Here is a 14,161-nt window from a genome sequence, read left to right on the forward strand (position 1 = left end):
TTGGAAAATGTTAGGAACAATGTAGAAATCAAAGGAGCTTTAATTAAAAAGGAGCATTATAAGGTATAGGCATTTGCTGATGTTATAGTATTTTTTCTGGAAGATCCAGAGGATATGGGAGTAAAATTAATAAAGGAAATAGAGGAAATTGGCAAGGTCACAGGCCTTAAGATTAACAAAAACAAAACAAAATTATTGACTAAAAATTTAAAAGATAAGCAAAAAAAAAGAATTAGAAGGAAAATTGGGAATGCAAAGTGTGAAAAAGGTAAAATATTTAGGCATTTGGTTAACAGCAAGATGCTCTTCAATCAAAAAAGATAACTATGACAAATTAATAATACAAATCAAAAAAGAATTGGAAATGTGGGGGAAATTACAGCTATCACTACTGGGGAAAATTGCGGCAATTAAAATGTCTACCCTACAAAAAATACTATATCTTTTTCAAATTGTACCAATAAGGTTGGATAAAACCTTTTTTAGAGAATTAGATCGAATAATAAGTAAATTTGTTTGGGATGGGAAAAAAGCTAGGATAAAAATGAAATTGTTACAGGACAAAAGAGAAAGGGGTGGCTTTAGACTCCCTGACTGGGAAATGTATTATCAGGCTGCGGCTATGGTATGGATTAAAGATTGGATCAACCTGGAAAATAGAAGAATATTGTTGATAGAGGGTCACGACTTGCAGAGAGGGTGGCATAGTTTCCTATGGGATGGGAAATGTAAACAGCATGCATATTTTCAGAGACACATGATTAGAGATTCATTAATTCGGACATGGAACAAGATTAAAAAGAATTATTATACTAAAATACTGAACTGGTTGTCAACTATGGAAGCACAAATCTACCCAAATGCAATGGATCTGGGGAAAAAGAGGAATTACAAAGACCTATTAGACACACAAGGAAGATTAAAAAGGAGACAAGAATTACAGCAATAAAATATAAAGATAGATTGGTGGCCATACATGCAAATTCAGGCAAGATATCAGAAAGTCAAAGAACAATTTGGTTTCTTCATGGAAAAGCATCAATTAGATAATATTCTACAAGAAATGGAAAAGAAAATGATTTCAAGAATATATAACTTTCTACTAGATTTTAAAATGGAAGAAGAGGTGATCAAAGAGACGATGGTGGTATGGGCGAAAAATGTTGGAAAATTGAGAGAGAATGTGGGGATCAAATTACAAATTAATTACATCCACAGCATACAAGGAAAATCAATACAAAACGTTCTACAGTTGGCACCTTCCTCCTGCTAGATTGGCAAAAATGTTTAACTCAGACCCAAATTGTTGGAAATGTGGAAAAGAAAAAGGCACTTATACCTGGTGGACATGCCAGGAAGTGAAAAAATATTGGAATACAATTAGACAATGGTTAGAAGAAATCACGAATCAGAAAATTGAATTTAATCCGGAAACTTTTTTATTAGGTATAGCAACACAAAAATGCAATAAAACAGATATATTTTGTTACATATATTAACAGCTGCAAGGATTTTGTACGCACAACTCTGAAAGGAAAAAAGGGTTCCACCAGAAGGCATGGTTATAAAAAAATAATAGATTGTATAGAGATGGACAGGCTAACGATGAAAATAAAAGACAGAGAAGATTCAATTTATTATAGGGCCTGGTATGCCTGGTATGAGTGGTTTAGAAATAAAAAGAAAATAAAATGGCAATTAGGAAAAGAATGAGGGAATATGTAAATATGTAAATATACCCTGGAGAAGATTGAGTTGTAAGGATAAAAGATATTGATTTATAGTAAGAGTAAGATGTAATGGTAACGGAATAAGTAAATACACTGAAAATTGTGAGGAGATGCAAAAGTTTTATTTTTTAAAAAAAATTTGGAAACTTAATAAAATTTATTTTTAAAAAATAAAGAATGTGTTTGTGCCCAATCATATGTCATCTCTAGGATAAAAACAACCAACCAGGAAGGACAATACATGGATGTAATATGCAGAATAGGTAGCTGTGATGAAAATGCCAAGAGTCCTGTCCATTTGCTTGAGATTCATACACTTTCTTCCCAACTTTCTGTCACATATAATAGGACAGGAACCGTACTCCAGGTAACTTATAATATCTTCCCAACCAGTGTCCAATTCAGAACAATCCAAAGATGCCTGAAATACTAATCCTGATAAACATTAATCCTTCTTCATGACTTTCCTTCCCTACCTGGATCCGGCCCATAGGGTGCTTAAATGCAGCCCTCGTGGCCAGCCGGGAAATAAGAAAGGACCAACTCGCGGTGCCTCTGTCAGCTAAAACAATCCATGTGTGAGGGGTCCCCGTGCCTCAATTTCACCCTCCATGGCCTCCTGCAGCACTCTGCCAGCCAAAAAATGAGCCCCAAATGGCCAAAAAAAAGGCCCAAAACTGCCAAAAAATGGGCCAAAAACAGGACTAAAATGGGCCCAAAACAGACCAGAAAATGGGCCCAAAACAGGCTGAAAAAGGGGCTAAAAAACAGGCCATGCCAACTCCCTGCCCACCCCACCAGCCCACAGACAAGAACTACAATGCTGATCCAGCCCTCCAAGAAATCCATTTTGACACCCCTCCTATAAGGGATCCAAATAATTTTAAGAAATCAATATATACCCATACAAATGGAAAAATAAGTATGTTTTGCTTCTTTTACAATTTAGGCTCAAACATGTATTTAGTTGAATTTAACCGTCTTCTATCAGTGCTCCAAGCATATCTTCTGCTGCTTCAATTCCCAGATCTCCTCAGAAAACCACAGTGCTCCTGGGTTCTGGTTTGAAGGGCTTCCCTTAAATATCAGCGGTTCGTCTCTTGTCACTTTGTATATCTCATCTCTCAGTTGTTGTTTTTTGAGAATTGTATATGAACCTCTCTTGGAAGTCTAAAATATCTTGTATAGGTCTTCCGGTTTGCAGGGCTTCGGCGACAGACAGGAATCCACGATCGTGCGTGGTTTCTGCCTGGGCTTGCCGCTGGAGCGCCCCGAGCTGGCTGGTTTCGGAGCTAAGCCACCCCGTAGAGGTGGTGAAGAGGGAGGAGATCGCCAGGAGGGTTGAGGAGAGCTGCATCTCTCCTCCTCAGCTGGCCAAACTCCCTTTCCCGAAGGCGGTAGGAGTGGTGGTCAGAAATGGCCACCTCAAAGAAGCACTCAACCAGAAAAGAAAGTGCAGGAGAAAGATAAGAAGTGAAAGTTTTGGCTGACCGGGTTAAAAAGCAATAACTAAGGTACCCTGGAATTTAAATTTTATAAAAGATAACATCGCTCCCAAAGAAGAGTCAGAAGCAGCAAAAGAAAGTGAAAAGGGAAAGTTTTTTCTTCTTCTCTCTCCTTCCTTACATTGATAACTAAGAGAACTGAATAAGAAATCAGAAAAATCCGCTTTGGCATCAATAGGCAATTAAGCTGAAAATATAATTAAATGCCAAAGGGACAATAAATATTTCTGGACACTAAAAAAGTTTTTTTCTATAAGCAGGAAGGGAGAGGAAAAGAATAAGGGCAGGATCTGGAGGGAGGAGACTGCCTGGACTTCAAAAGAATCTAAAGTAAAATCTCAATAAGACTTCTAAAAGATACATTTTAACTGGAACTTTGCAACTAAATAGTAACCCCAGGAAGAGAAAGTGAAAAATAGAAGAAAGTGTAAAAAGAAACAGCTTGTGTGTATTTGGATTGCTTGGTGCCTTTTGGATTTTTGGTTATTATATTTGAATGACTAAAAACAATTGGGTGGTTGTTTAAATTTTTTTACAATGGCATCACTTCTGGATGAATGAAAATGGAACTTAAAAAATATAAAGAAGATGCACAAGAAGGGAAGGGCTCTTTAGGCTTTGTTTTTCAATTCTTAGAAATGGAGATCTGTAACTATGAGAAACAACAAGAAAAGACTGAACAAGAAGATTGGGACAAAGAAGAAGCCATCTTTAATGAACAAGTAACTCTGTGGGGAAGAAAGGGGAAAGGGGGGAAAGCGAATGGAGAATTTAAGACTTAAAAAAACAGCCAAAAAAGGGAAAAATAATTTGAAAAGTGGATATAATGTTGGAAAGCAACAGAAAAGGGGAATACAGAGGGAAATGGAGGTGGAGAGACAGCGGGGGGAAAGGGGAGAGAGAAGAAGAGAGGGAAGAAGGAAAGGAAGAGAAGTTACAAAGGTTTGGAGCAAGATGTAAAGAAACAGGACCTATTTAGAGATAATGGGTGAAAATCTAACTGAAAAAGGGATTCTGTGAAGGTACATAAAGTTGTATTGTTATATTTGTAATAGAAATAATTTTAGAAAATTGGAAACAACACATGATTAAAAAGAGGGATAAAGTAGTTGGTGAGGTTTGGTGAAATGCTTGTGAATAAAATAAATAAAATAAAATAAATGAGAAAATTGAATTAGGAAGGAACGGGAACATTTTAATTAGACAATGTTTTATAAAATATAAGTGAAGAGGGGGGGAATTCACTATGGAAGGTTTATAATTGTTCCCATAGAAGTATGATATTTATTTGAAAAGTAATGTGCAAAATGTTAAGCTTTAAATGAATATTAATATTAATGATAGAATTGAATTGGAATGGATTGTTGTTTTAATTATACTATACATTTATATTTTTTTCTTTTTTCAAGAATACAGTGTGTAGTTTGACTTCCGGTTTGCCAGGCTTCGGCGATGGCAGGGATTCGCGACTCTGCACAATCCCTGCCATGCTAGCCGTCTTGGTGCCTCCGATCCTGACGGATCTGGAGGATAAGGCTGCCCTGTTGGGGCAGCCGAAGATAAGGGGGATCCGGACAGGGGTTGGGGGGTATCACAGACCCACTCCTCAGCCGGCAAAACCCCCTTTTCTCAAGGCGGTGGAGCGGCGGTCTCTAATGGCCACCACGAAGAAGCCGGCAACTGGCTTAAGTATGTGCAGGAGGAAGAAGGAGGAAGCTACAAAGTGAAAGTTTCTTTTGGCTGGACCGGGACTCTAAGGATATATTTAATACCCTGAAAGTTACTATTTTTGGATGCTACATTGTTCCCAGTGGAGGTTTCCTAAAGCAGCGAATGAAAGTGCTGAAAGGGAAAGTTACTCTCCCTCCCTTACGGAATTAACAAATGGACACTGAAAAACCTGCTTTCTTATAGAAGGTAAAAATTAAAAGATCTTTGCTACAAGTGGGAAGGGAGAGGTTTGGGGAAAAAAAAATTATATTAAGACTTTGCTGGAGGAGATGCCTTGAAGATCAAGAGACTAGAAGCTAACTGCAATAAGGCTTTAAAATACAGATTGGTTTTTTTTCCTGATATTACCCCAGGAAGAGAAATTGTAAAGGGAAGAATTTTGTGCTTTACTTGGACTGTTTGATGACTTTGGGACTTTGGGGAATTGTTTTAAGTTTGGAAATATTTTGGTTGGTTTAATCAGAAGAAGGATAAAGAAAAAGAAGAAGAAAAGGTTTATAATGGCTTTATCTCTTGATAAACTAAGAAAACAATACGAAAAAACAAGGAAAGAAGGCAAGGACGCTATGGGAGAAGCCCTCTGCTTTTTAGAAATGGCGCTTGCTACTTTTCAGCAAATTCAACAACAGCTGGAGGAAGCGGAGGAAGAAGAAGCCATTTTTAATGAATCCAAAAGTTTGATCAAGAAAGAAAAGAGAAAGAGAGGAACGAAAAGGAAAGACATAAGACTTAAAAAAATATCCATGAAAGAGAAAAATAAGATGCAAAATCAATATAATGTCAGAAAGCAAAAGGAAAGAAGAACACAACAGAGAGGGGAGGCCAAAAAAGCGGAGGTTAGGAGAGGAGTGGGTAAAAAGGTTAGGTGGGTTAAGAAAGAAAGGGAAAAGGGGGAAAAAAGCCACAAAGGTATAAAACAAGATGGGAAAAAGAAAAAAAAAATTAGGGACAAAGGGTAATGTATAATTTTTTTAAAAAAGGATTCTACAAAGTACTTATGATAGTATTGTAGTAATTGTATTAAAAATAGAAAATTAGAATTTTACAAGATTTAATAAAAGATTAAAATATTAAAGTGTTTAATAATGTTAAAATGTTTAATAATGACTGACTTTAAGTTTTAATAAAATATTAAAGGAAATGTTTAAAATATTTAGCTTAATTATAGAGTTTGATGGGCTAATGTGTTGATATTATTATAGATTTATTATTGCAGTATTTGTTTTTGAAATAGTAGAATGTACTAAGCAGAATCAGATGGGGATCCAGGTGCTATTTTAAATGTCAATTTAGGGGAATGATAGAAAGGCATCATACTCTGATCAGTGATTTCAGGGGAAATTTGCTATTGTATGCATGCCGATAATTTTTCTATTCTTGGTTCATATTTTGTAAGTTTGAGAACAACACATGCTGCACTCATTTTTGGGTATTCAAGATTGTCTTGGGAGTCTACAAAAACACAAAATTCTGGAATTAAAGATCCATTTTTTAGCTAAAACTTAATTCACACCTGTTAGTTTTACTTTAAACAAATAGCTTTGAATATTGTGAATGATTGACAGTGTGAACGTCCAAAGGTCTGAAAAACATATCATTGATTTTTCTTTGGCATTTAAACTAGATATCCAGTGTTAAAAAGTGCATCAAGGAGGGACTGGAAAGCCAATTCATACTGAACTGAACTGTTTTTTGTTGTCATTTGAATAAAATGAAAAGAAAGCAATCCAGTATTTGTTCCTAGTGTGGGGAAAGAGATGAAACCTACTTAAGTGTAGAGAATGCCCCATTCCATCTTTTCCCACACTAGGTACAAATACTGGATTACTTTCTTTTCATTTTATTCAAATAACAACAAAAAGAGACACACACCCCTTTCAGGTGGGGTAAAGTGAGGAAGGGGCTCTTGCTTAGATAACTCCCCTTTCCCATAATAAGTAACATCTCATCTCTCCCTCTCCCTCTCTATCTCTCTTTCTCCCTCTTTCTCCCTTTCTCTCTTTCTTTCTCTTTTTTATCTCTCTCCCCTTTTCTTTCAACTTTCTCCCTCTTTCTCTCCCTCTTTTTCCCTGTCTCTTTCACCCTTTCTCCCTTTTTCCCTCGTTCTCTCTCTCTCTCACCTCCCTATCTTTCTCTCTCTGTTTCTCTTTCTCCCTTTCTCCCTCTCTTTCTCTCTCTTTCTCCCAGTTGTCTGGCTACACACATTGTTGCATGGAGATGAACCGAGGGGGGAGGAGGGCAAAGCCTTCTGTAGCCCTCCCCACATGGCTCCTGAATTGACACATGTGACAGAGGGAGACAGAGAGCAGGAAGCTGAGCTTTGGATTGCGGCAGGCATTAAAGTACCTGGTGGTGGCGCTTCCTTAACCACAACTGCCAGGAAAGAGAAAAGATGTCAGGCTCCGCCCGCACAAAGGGGAACAGCAGTTATCGCAGACAGCCGAGCCCCAGCTGGCTGGGAAGGGGGACGCTTCTCCTGTCTCCCCAACTGTTCCTCCTCGCTTTTCCCCTTGGCTGCAGGGCTAGCCAATCACTACGAGAATGCGGCTCCTGTACGCGGAGAAGAGGTGCTGAGAGACGAGGTGAGAGGTTAGAAGAGGCTTTTGGAGGGTAAAGGGGATTAAATTGCAACCTTTCTCCGCACTCAAGGGGAGCCACTTCAGGTGACCATGGCTTTCTCTCTTGCTTAGAAATAGAAGTCTGGCTGGTCGGGATTTTTCTTTTTTTGCTCGAAGCTAAGCTAAATGAGAGCTTTAAATGAGACATGGGGGCAACCAGGTGGGCGGGCAGGGGGCCAAGCAGGTCAGGGGGTGATTTTTTTTCTGCAGTCTCCCTAACAAACCTGCATCGTGGCTGCTGCTTCCTGCCTCTGCACATCGAGGAGGATGAGCAGCAGAGGGAACAGTGTGGAACTCCTGAGTTGCAGGAAGCGGCTGTCAGCGATGCCCGAAGATGCCGAAGATGTTGCAAGTGGGAGGCCCGATCTCCCCAGGAGCTGCAAAGGGGAGGGCACAATCTCCCATGCTCCCCCCACCCCATGAGCCGCAACACGCTCGCCGCCCCTCTGCCCCACACCAAGCTGCCTTCTTCCCACTGGGCGTGCAAGTGCTTCTGGCAAGGAAAAGAAGCATGGTGGGATGAGGCTTAGCAGGTGCCAGAGGGGAGGGGAGCACTTTGAGACTCCTGGGGTGGGTGGGGGGAGCATGGGAGATCGCGCCCTCCCATCACAGGCCAGGGGACACCTGGGAAGGGGTCCATCACAGACCAGGGGACAGCTGGGAAGGGGTCCGATGCCGCGATCTTCCATGCCTTACCCTCCCTCCTCATTTATCACCTGTTACCAACATGGATGCGCTGCGGCCTTTCCTGGTGGCAGTGGCAGCAGCATGAGCGGGTACGCTCCTCTGCCAGAATTGCTAAGAGGCGGCAGGGCACAATTCAGGGGTGAGATTTTACCAGTTCGCAAGAACTGGTTGTTACCGTTCCGGTGGGTTGAAGAACTGGCAAAAATGGCCCCTGGCTGGCCCTGCCCTGCCACTCCATTTTCTGCTGTCAGTCCTTATTGCACATGTGTGACATTGCGCACATGCGCAACAATCGCTGGCAGCATTTCCTGCCCGCCTTGCCCTTATGTAGTGCATGTGTGCTCGTTTCCCATTTTCCCACCCGCCCGCCTACCGCTGTCTGATCTAGGTGAGTTACACTCTGCAAGCCCACTCCAGCTTTCCTCCACTTTCCCAATGTGCCTGCCTCGAACACAGCGGCGGTGGGAGTGGAGGAAAGCCGGGGCGGCTTTGCTCTCCTTTTCAAACGTCCTGCCACTGCTGCGTTCAAGACGAGGCCCCGCAGATCACCCCATTGAGCCCCTTGCATTGGAGTATGCAGCAGTCAATTGGATGAGCCTGTGAACGCAATGGTGGCGGGATGTTTGAAAAAGGGAGCAAAGCCACTCTGGCTTTCCTCTGCTTTCCCAACATGCCTGCCTTGAATGCAGCGGCAGTGGGATGTTTGAAAAGGGGAGCAAAACCACTCTGGCTTTCCTCCGCTTTCCCGACGTGCCTTCTGGCTTTCCTCTGCTTTCCCAATATGCCTGCCTTGAACGCAGCGGCGGCTGGATGTTTGAAAAGGGAAGCAAAACCACTCTGGCTTTCCTCCGCTTTCCCGACGTGCCTTCTGGCTTTCCTCCAGTTTCACAATATGCCTGCCTTGAACGCAGTGGCAGCGGGATGTTTGAAAAGGGGAGGAAAGCCAGAGTGGCTTTGCTCTCCTTTTCAAATGTCCCGCTGCTGCTGTGTTCAAGGCGAGGCCCCCACTGACTCACCCCATGAAGCAGCAGCAGTCAATGGGGTGAACCTGAGAGTGGGAAAGAGAGAGAAAGAGAAAGAAAAGAAAGAGAAAAGGGACAGAAAGAAAATGGGACAGGCAAAGAGAGAGGGGATAGAAGGAAGGGGCAGAAAGAAAAAAATAAAGGAGGGATGGAGGGAGGAAAAATATAATGAAATATCTATTCTAGTCCAATCACCTGCTCCAGCAGGGTGAGAAGGGAGTGTGTGTTTGTGTGTATTCTTGTAATTTACCAGTACATTTTGGTTTTGCCTTATTCAGAATTGGCACTGTAATACATTGGGGAAAAGTAATTTTTTTAGGGTGGAGGTCTGGTCCAATGGATCCTGTTTAAGCCTCAACAAAATATGAGAGCTTCCTGATAGTCTTGGCCATGTTTCATCCACAAAACCTTTAATTAATAGAAGCCAAAGATGTTTCAATGTTCTGGCAAAGATGTGGCAAAGATGTTTCAGTGTGGGCCTCTAAACCAGACCTCATTTCAATCTGATGCATCAGGTCTCTCTGTCTCTCTCTCTCTCTCCCCCCCCGTCCTTCCCCCACTCTTTCTTTATCCCCTTTTCTTTCTTTCCCTTTTCCCTTTTCTTCCTTCTCTCTTTTCTCTCTCTCTCTCTTTCCCTCTCCCTTTCTTTTTCTTTCCTTCTCTCAGGCTCACCCCATTGATTTGGTGCACTGCTCCACTCGGACATAAAGCTAATGAACAAGAATCAGCAAAGCATCTCTGATTAGATTCTATTCACTATTAGAATCTAATCAGAGATGCTTTGCCGATTCTAGTCCAATGACCTGCTCCAGCAGGGTTAGAAAGGAGTGTGTGTGTATGTGTGTGCATGGCTGTCAAAACTCCAAAACAGGTCAAGTAGCTCTGGGGAGGTCAGTCATAAATATTAGGACACTTGCCAAGCAACTGGCCATTAAGCAAGGACCACTTGTATTTGGTTTAAAAAAGCAGGTTTCTACTAACCCCTCCCCCCTGCAACTGTAACTCTTTTCAAACCAGATGTGAACACACACATATTGTAATTATTCTGATTTTCAGAGCAGAAATGGCAGAAGCAGAAAAATCAAAGAAGAAATGTAGACAATATAGTGTGGAGTATCTGAAGTATGGATTTATACCAGCATCATCAAACCAGCAGCTGCGTTAGTCCCTAATATGTGGGAAAGTATTTTTTAATGAGGCAATGAAGCCTTCCAGACTGAACGAACATTTGAAGAAGGCACATCCTGACAAGGCAGACAAGGATCTAACTTTTTTTCAATCACTTTGTAACAATTTTCAAAAGCGCCCAACACTGTCTTGTATGTTTTCTAATGCTTCCCAACAAAACACTGATGGTTTGCGTGCATCATACAACATTTCATTGCTGATTGCTAAGTCTAAAGCCACATACTATTGGTGAAGAACTCATCCTACCGGCCATTAGTGAAATTCTGAGTACTGTTTTGCATAAGTCACCACATTATATAATTAAGACAATTCCTCTCAGCAACAATTCAGTTCAAAGGTGCATAGATGAAATGGCTGAGAATGTGGAATATGTATTGTGCAGCATACTACGGACAACAGACTTTGCATTACAGCTGGATGAATCAACTTTGCCAGGCAATGAATCTTTGCTTCTTGCTTATGTGCACTTTATTAAAGGCGAAAGTTTGACTCGAGTTGTTATTTGCAAGGCAACTAAATACAGATACTAAAGGGGAGTCAATATTTCATGTTGTTGAACAGTTCTTCAAAGACAAGGAAATTCCACTAACCAACATACTTGCTTGTGCAACTGATGGAGCATCATCAATGACTGGTCGCTACCATGGGTGTGTTGCTTAATTGAAAAAAGCAGTGCCAAATGTCTTTACCATTCACTGTGTCATTCATCGCCCACATCTGGTTGCAAAAATTCTCAGTGATCGCTTGAACAAGTTATTACACATTGTCATTACCGCAGTGAACAAAATTAAAGTACATGCTCTCAATGATCGACTATTCCGAGAGCTCTGTGTTGAGAATGATGAAGATTTTGATCATTTGCTGCTTCATACAGAAGTTCATTGGCTATCAAAAGGCAACTGTTTGAGATGCTTTTACAATTTTTTTGACACTGTTGTGGAGTTTTTTGAAGGCAAGAATGCTTTGCTCAGTGATGAACTCAAAGAGATCAGGCATGACATTGCTTATTTATCAGAACTGTTTACAAAGTTTAATGAAGTGAATTTGCAGTTGCAAGGAAATGAAGTCAATTTTATTAAGACCAAATCTGTCATTTCTACATTTATTTCAAAGTTAGCTCTATTCAAGCGCAATATAGGCCATCGTGAGCTATGCCAATTTCCAAACTTGTCTGAGCTAGAAAAGAAAGGTGGGATACAAGATGATGATCTGCATGTTTTTTGTGACCATTTGAACATGCTGCATAAAGCATGAGCAGTATCAGGATCTTCTTTTGATGGAAATTCCAGATTGGGTGATAAATCCATTTTTAGATACTGAGGAAGATGGAGTAGTGGAGGAACAACTAATAGAACTAAAAAATGACATTGAGCTGAAGCCAAAGTTTAAGAAATCGTACCAAGAGTTTTGGTTACAGAAGGAAATTTCTGATCGCTGTCCTGCACTATGGACAGTAGTTAAGAAGCTTCTTGTTGCATTTCCAACATCATATTTAGTGGAACGTGGTTTCAGTGTGGTCATCCAACTTCTCTCCAAGCAAAGAAATCGACTCCAGATTACTGAACGTGGTGATTTAAGACTCCTACTAAGTGACTTAAAACCAGACATTAGGAAACTGGTATCACTTCATCAAGCCCATCCATCACATTAGTAACTGCTTCACCGTTCAGTAAATTCTTAAATTTTACTGAGTTTACCAAGTTACTAGTTACTAAGGTTCTTGACAAATGACTATCAGACTTTGCAAACCTGGTATCACTGGATCATGTTCAACAATTTTGTTGAATTAACATTAACTTAAAAGATTTTTAAATTAGATTTTGAATAAATGTGCAATTGTTACAATTTTGAATTTTACTGTTACTATCTTCTTTGATGGGTCATGCAAACTGCTATTCTGAATAATGCTGTTTATAGGGGGTGGGGGTGGGGGTGGGGGGCACTGAGGATGAGTTTGCAGCACCAAGGGGGAAGTGGACTGAAAAAAAAAGAAAGAAAGAGAAAGGGAGGAAGGAGAAAGTGAAAGAGATATCTAGTCCAACCAGTTGAGTTAGAAGGGAGTGTGTGTGTATGTGTGTGCAAGCTCCTTATTTGTATCTAAGACATAAGATTTCAATCTTATGCTGCACCAGTTCAATTACAACAATTACTGGGAACTATTAATTGGGTGCGCCCTTTCTTTAAATTACCTACTTCTCTATTAAGTCCATTATTTACATTGTTAACTAAAGGTAAACATCCTAGTGATCTAATATCAGTCTCTCAGGGAGCTAATCAAGCTATTCAATTGATAAATAAAGCATTAACAACTCAATTTGTGGATAGAATACCTTCCAATGTGCAGGATCTTAGTTTATTACTTCTGCCAACACCTCAAACTCCTACTGGTGTATTGGCTGTGTTATCTTTGCAACATGTTTATCTTGTAGAATGGCTATATTTATCCCATGATGCTCATCAAAATATTTTAGCTGAATTTTGTGCATCTGGTCGTACACGGGCAATTGCTCGAGTTGGCAAGGATCTTAAAATTATTTTCCCCATCTCTAAAGCTGAATTTGAATTTGCATTTCAGACAGTTTTATCTTTTCAAATGGCCTTGGCAGATTTTGCAGAAGTTACTTTTCATCTTTCCAAAGATTCCCGTCTTTGTTGGGTATATGGATACACCAACTAGGTTTGGGTGAATAAATATATAAACCTAGGTTTAAGTGTTTGTAGCTTTAAGCACCAAACTGCAATGTAATTAGATAATTAAGGGTGCGGTTGCAAGCAGCAATATAAGGCAGTAAGAGAAACATAACACTTCCTGCTGGTTACTGATTTCCTGGTCACTGGTCTGGTCGCTGGTCTCTCTGCTGTCTGCTGCCTGCTGTTTACTACTGTATGAGACGTCTGCTTGTTGGCTACTGTGCTGGATACCGTTTCTACTGAACACAAGGACTGTTTACTTGGTGAGCTGATATCCTGTGCATACTCAGCGTTGTCTTCGAGAGAAAGGTATCGGAAGGAGAAGATAAAGACATTGTACTGTTTAGTTAATGGACTAGGTTACTGGATGGATATATTGGATAATGACATATGGACTGAATGACAATGCTTAGACTCTAAATGAATTAAATAACTATTTAAAACTACAAACAGTGTTTTTGTCTCCAGTGTGTGTATACTCTTGGGCCCAGCCTCTCTCTCATTTGGCTGCCTGGCCTGACTGCTGCTGTGTACTCTGCTTGGGGGTTTGTCCCCAAACACTAACATTGGTTATGGGCCCAGCAGTGAGCACAGTCTAACTAACCAGGATATACCAGTGAGAGTTTGGGGTGAGTTGCACATTACTGTAAAAACAAACTGTTTTTTCATTAGTTTTTAAATAGTTATATATCTGAAGAGCAATGGCACAAGTAAATTTGCCAAATCTGTCCATGATATCCAGACTAGATGGAACAAACTATGTTTCATGGTCAATGAAATGTAGTTTACTTCTACGAAGAGAAGGTTTGTGGGACATAATAACAAACCCACCAGATGTATCTAACTTAGATCCTAATGTTGAAGAGGATGCCAAAAAGATACAAGACTATAAACGAAAGAATGAGCAGGCTTTATGCATCATAGGACTGACTCTCTCAGACCAGCAACTCATTCATATCCGTGGAGAGGAAAATGCTGCTAACTGCTGG

At 40.4% G+C, this 14,161-nt stretch overlaps 1 protein-coding gene across 1 annotated transcript in view; it reads left to right on the forward strand.

The window, feature by feature from the left end:
• The window catches only part of LOC113448160 (protein FAM200A-like), a 28,033-nt gene extending 15,797 nt beyond the window's left edge, over positions 1-12,236 (forward strand). The window contains 4 exon segments of the mRNA XM_087930381.1: positions 7,487-7,555; positions 7,795-8,067; positions 11,152-11,728; positions 11,730-12,236. Coding sequence (XP_087786507.1) covers positions 7,487-7,555; positions 7,795-8,067; positions 11,152-11,728; positions 11,730-12,132 — 1,322 coding nt within the window. The 3' untranslated portion in view covers positions 12,133-12,236.
• Positions 12,237-14,161: the final 1,925 nt, after the last annotated feature.

This window comes from Pseudonaja textilis, chromosome 3 (assembly GCF_049901715.1).
Source record: "Pseudonaja textilis isolate UNSWEBS1 chromosome 3, rPseTex1.2, whole genome shotgun sequence".
Lineage (NCBI taxonomy): Eukaryota > Metazoa > Chordata > Lepidosauria > Squamata > Elapidae > Pseudonaja > Pseudonaja textilis.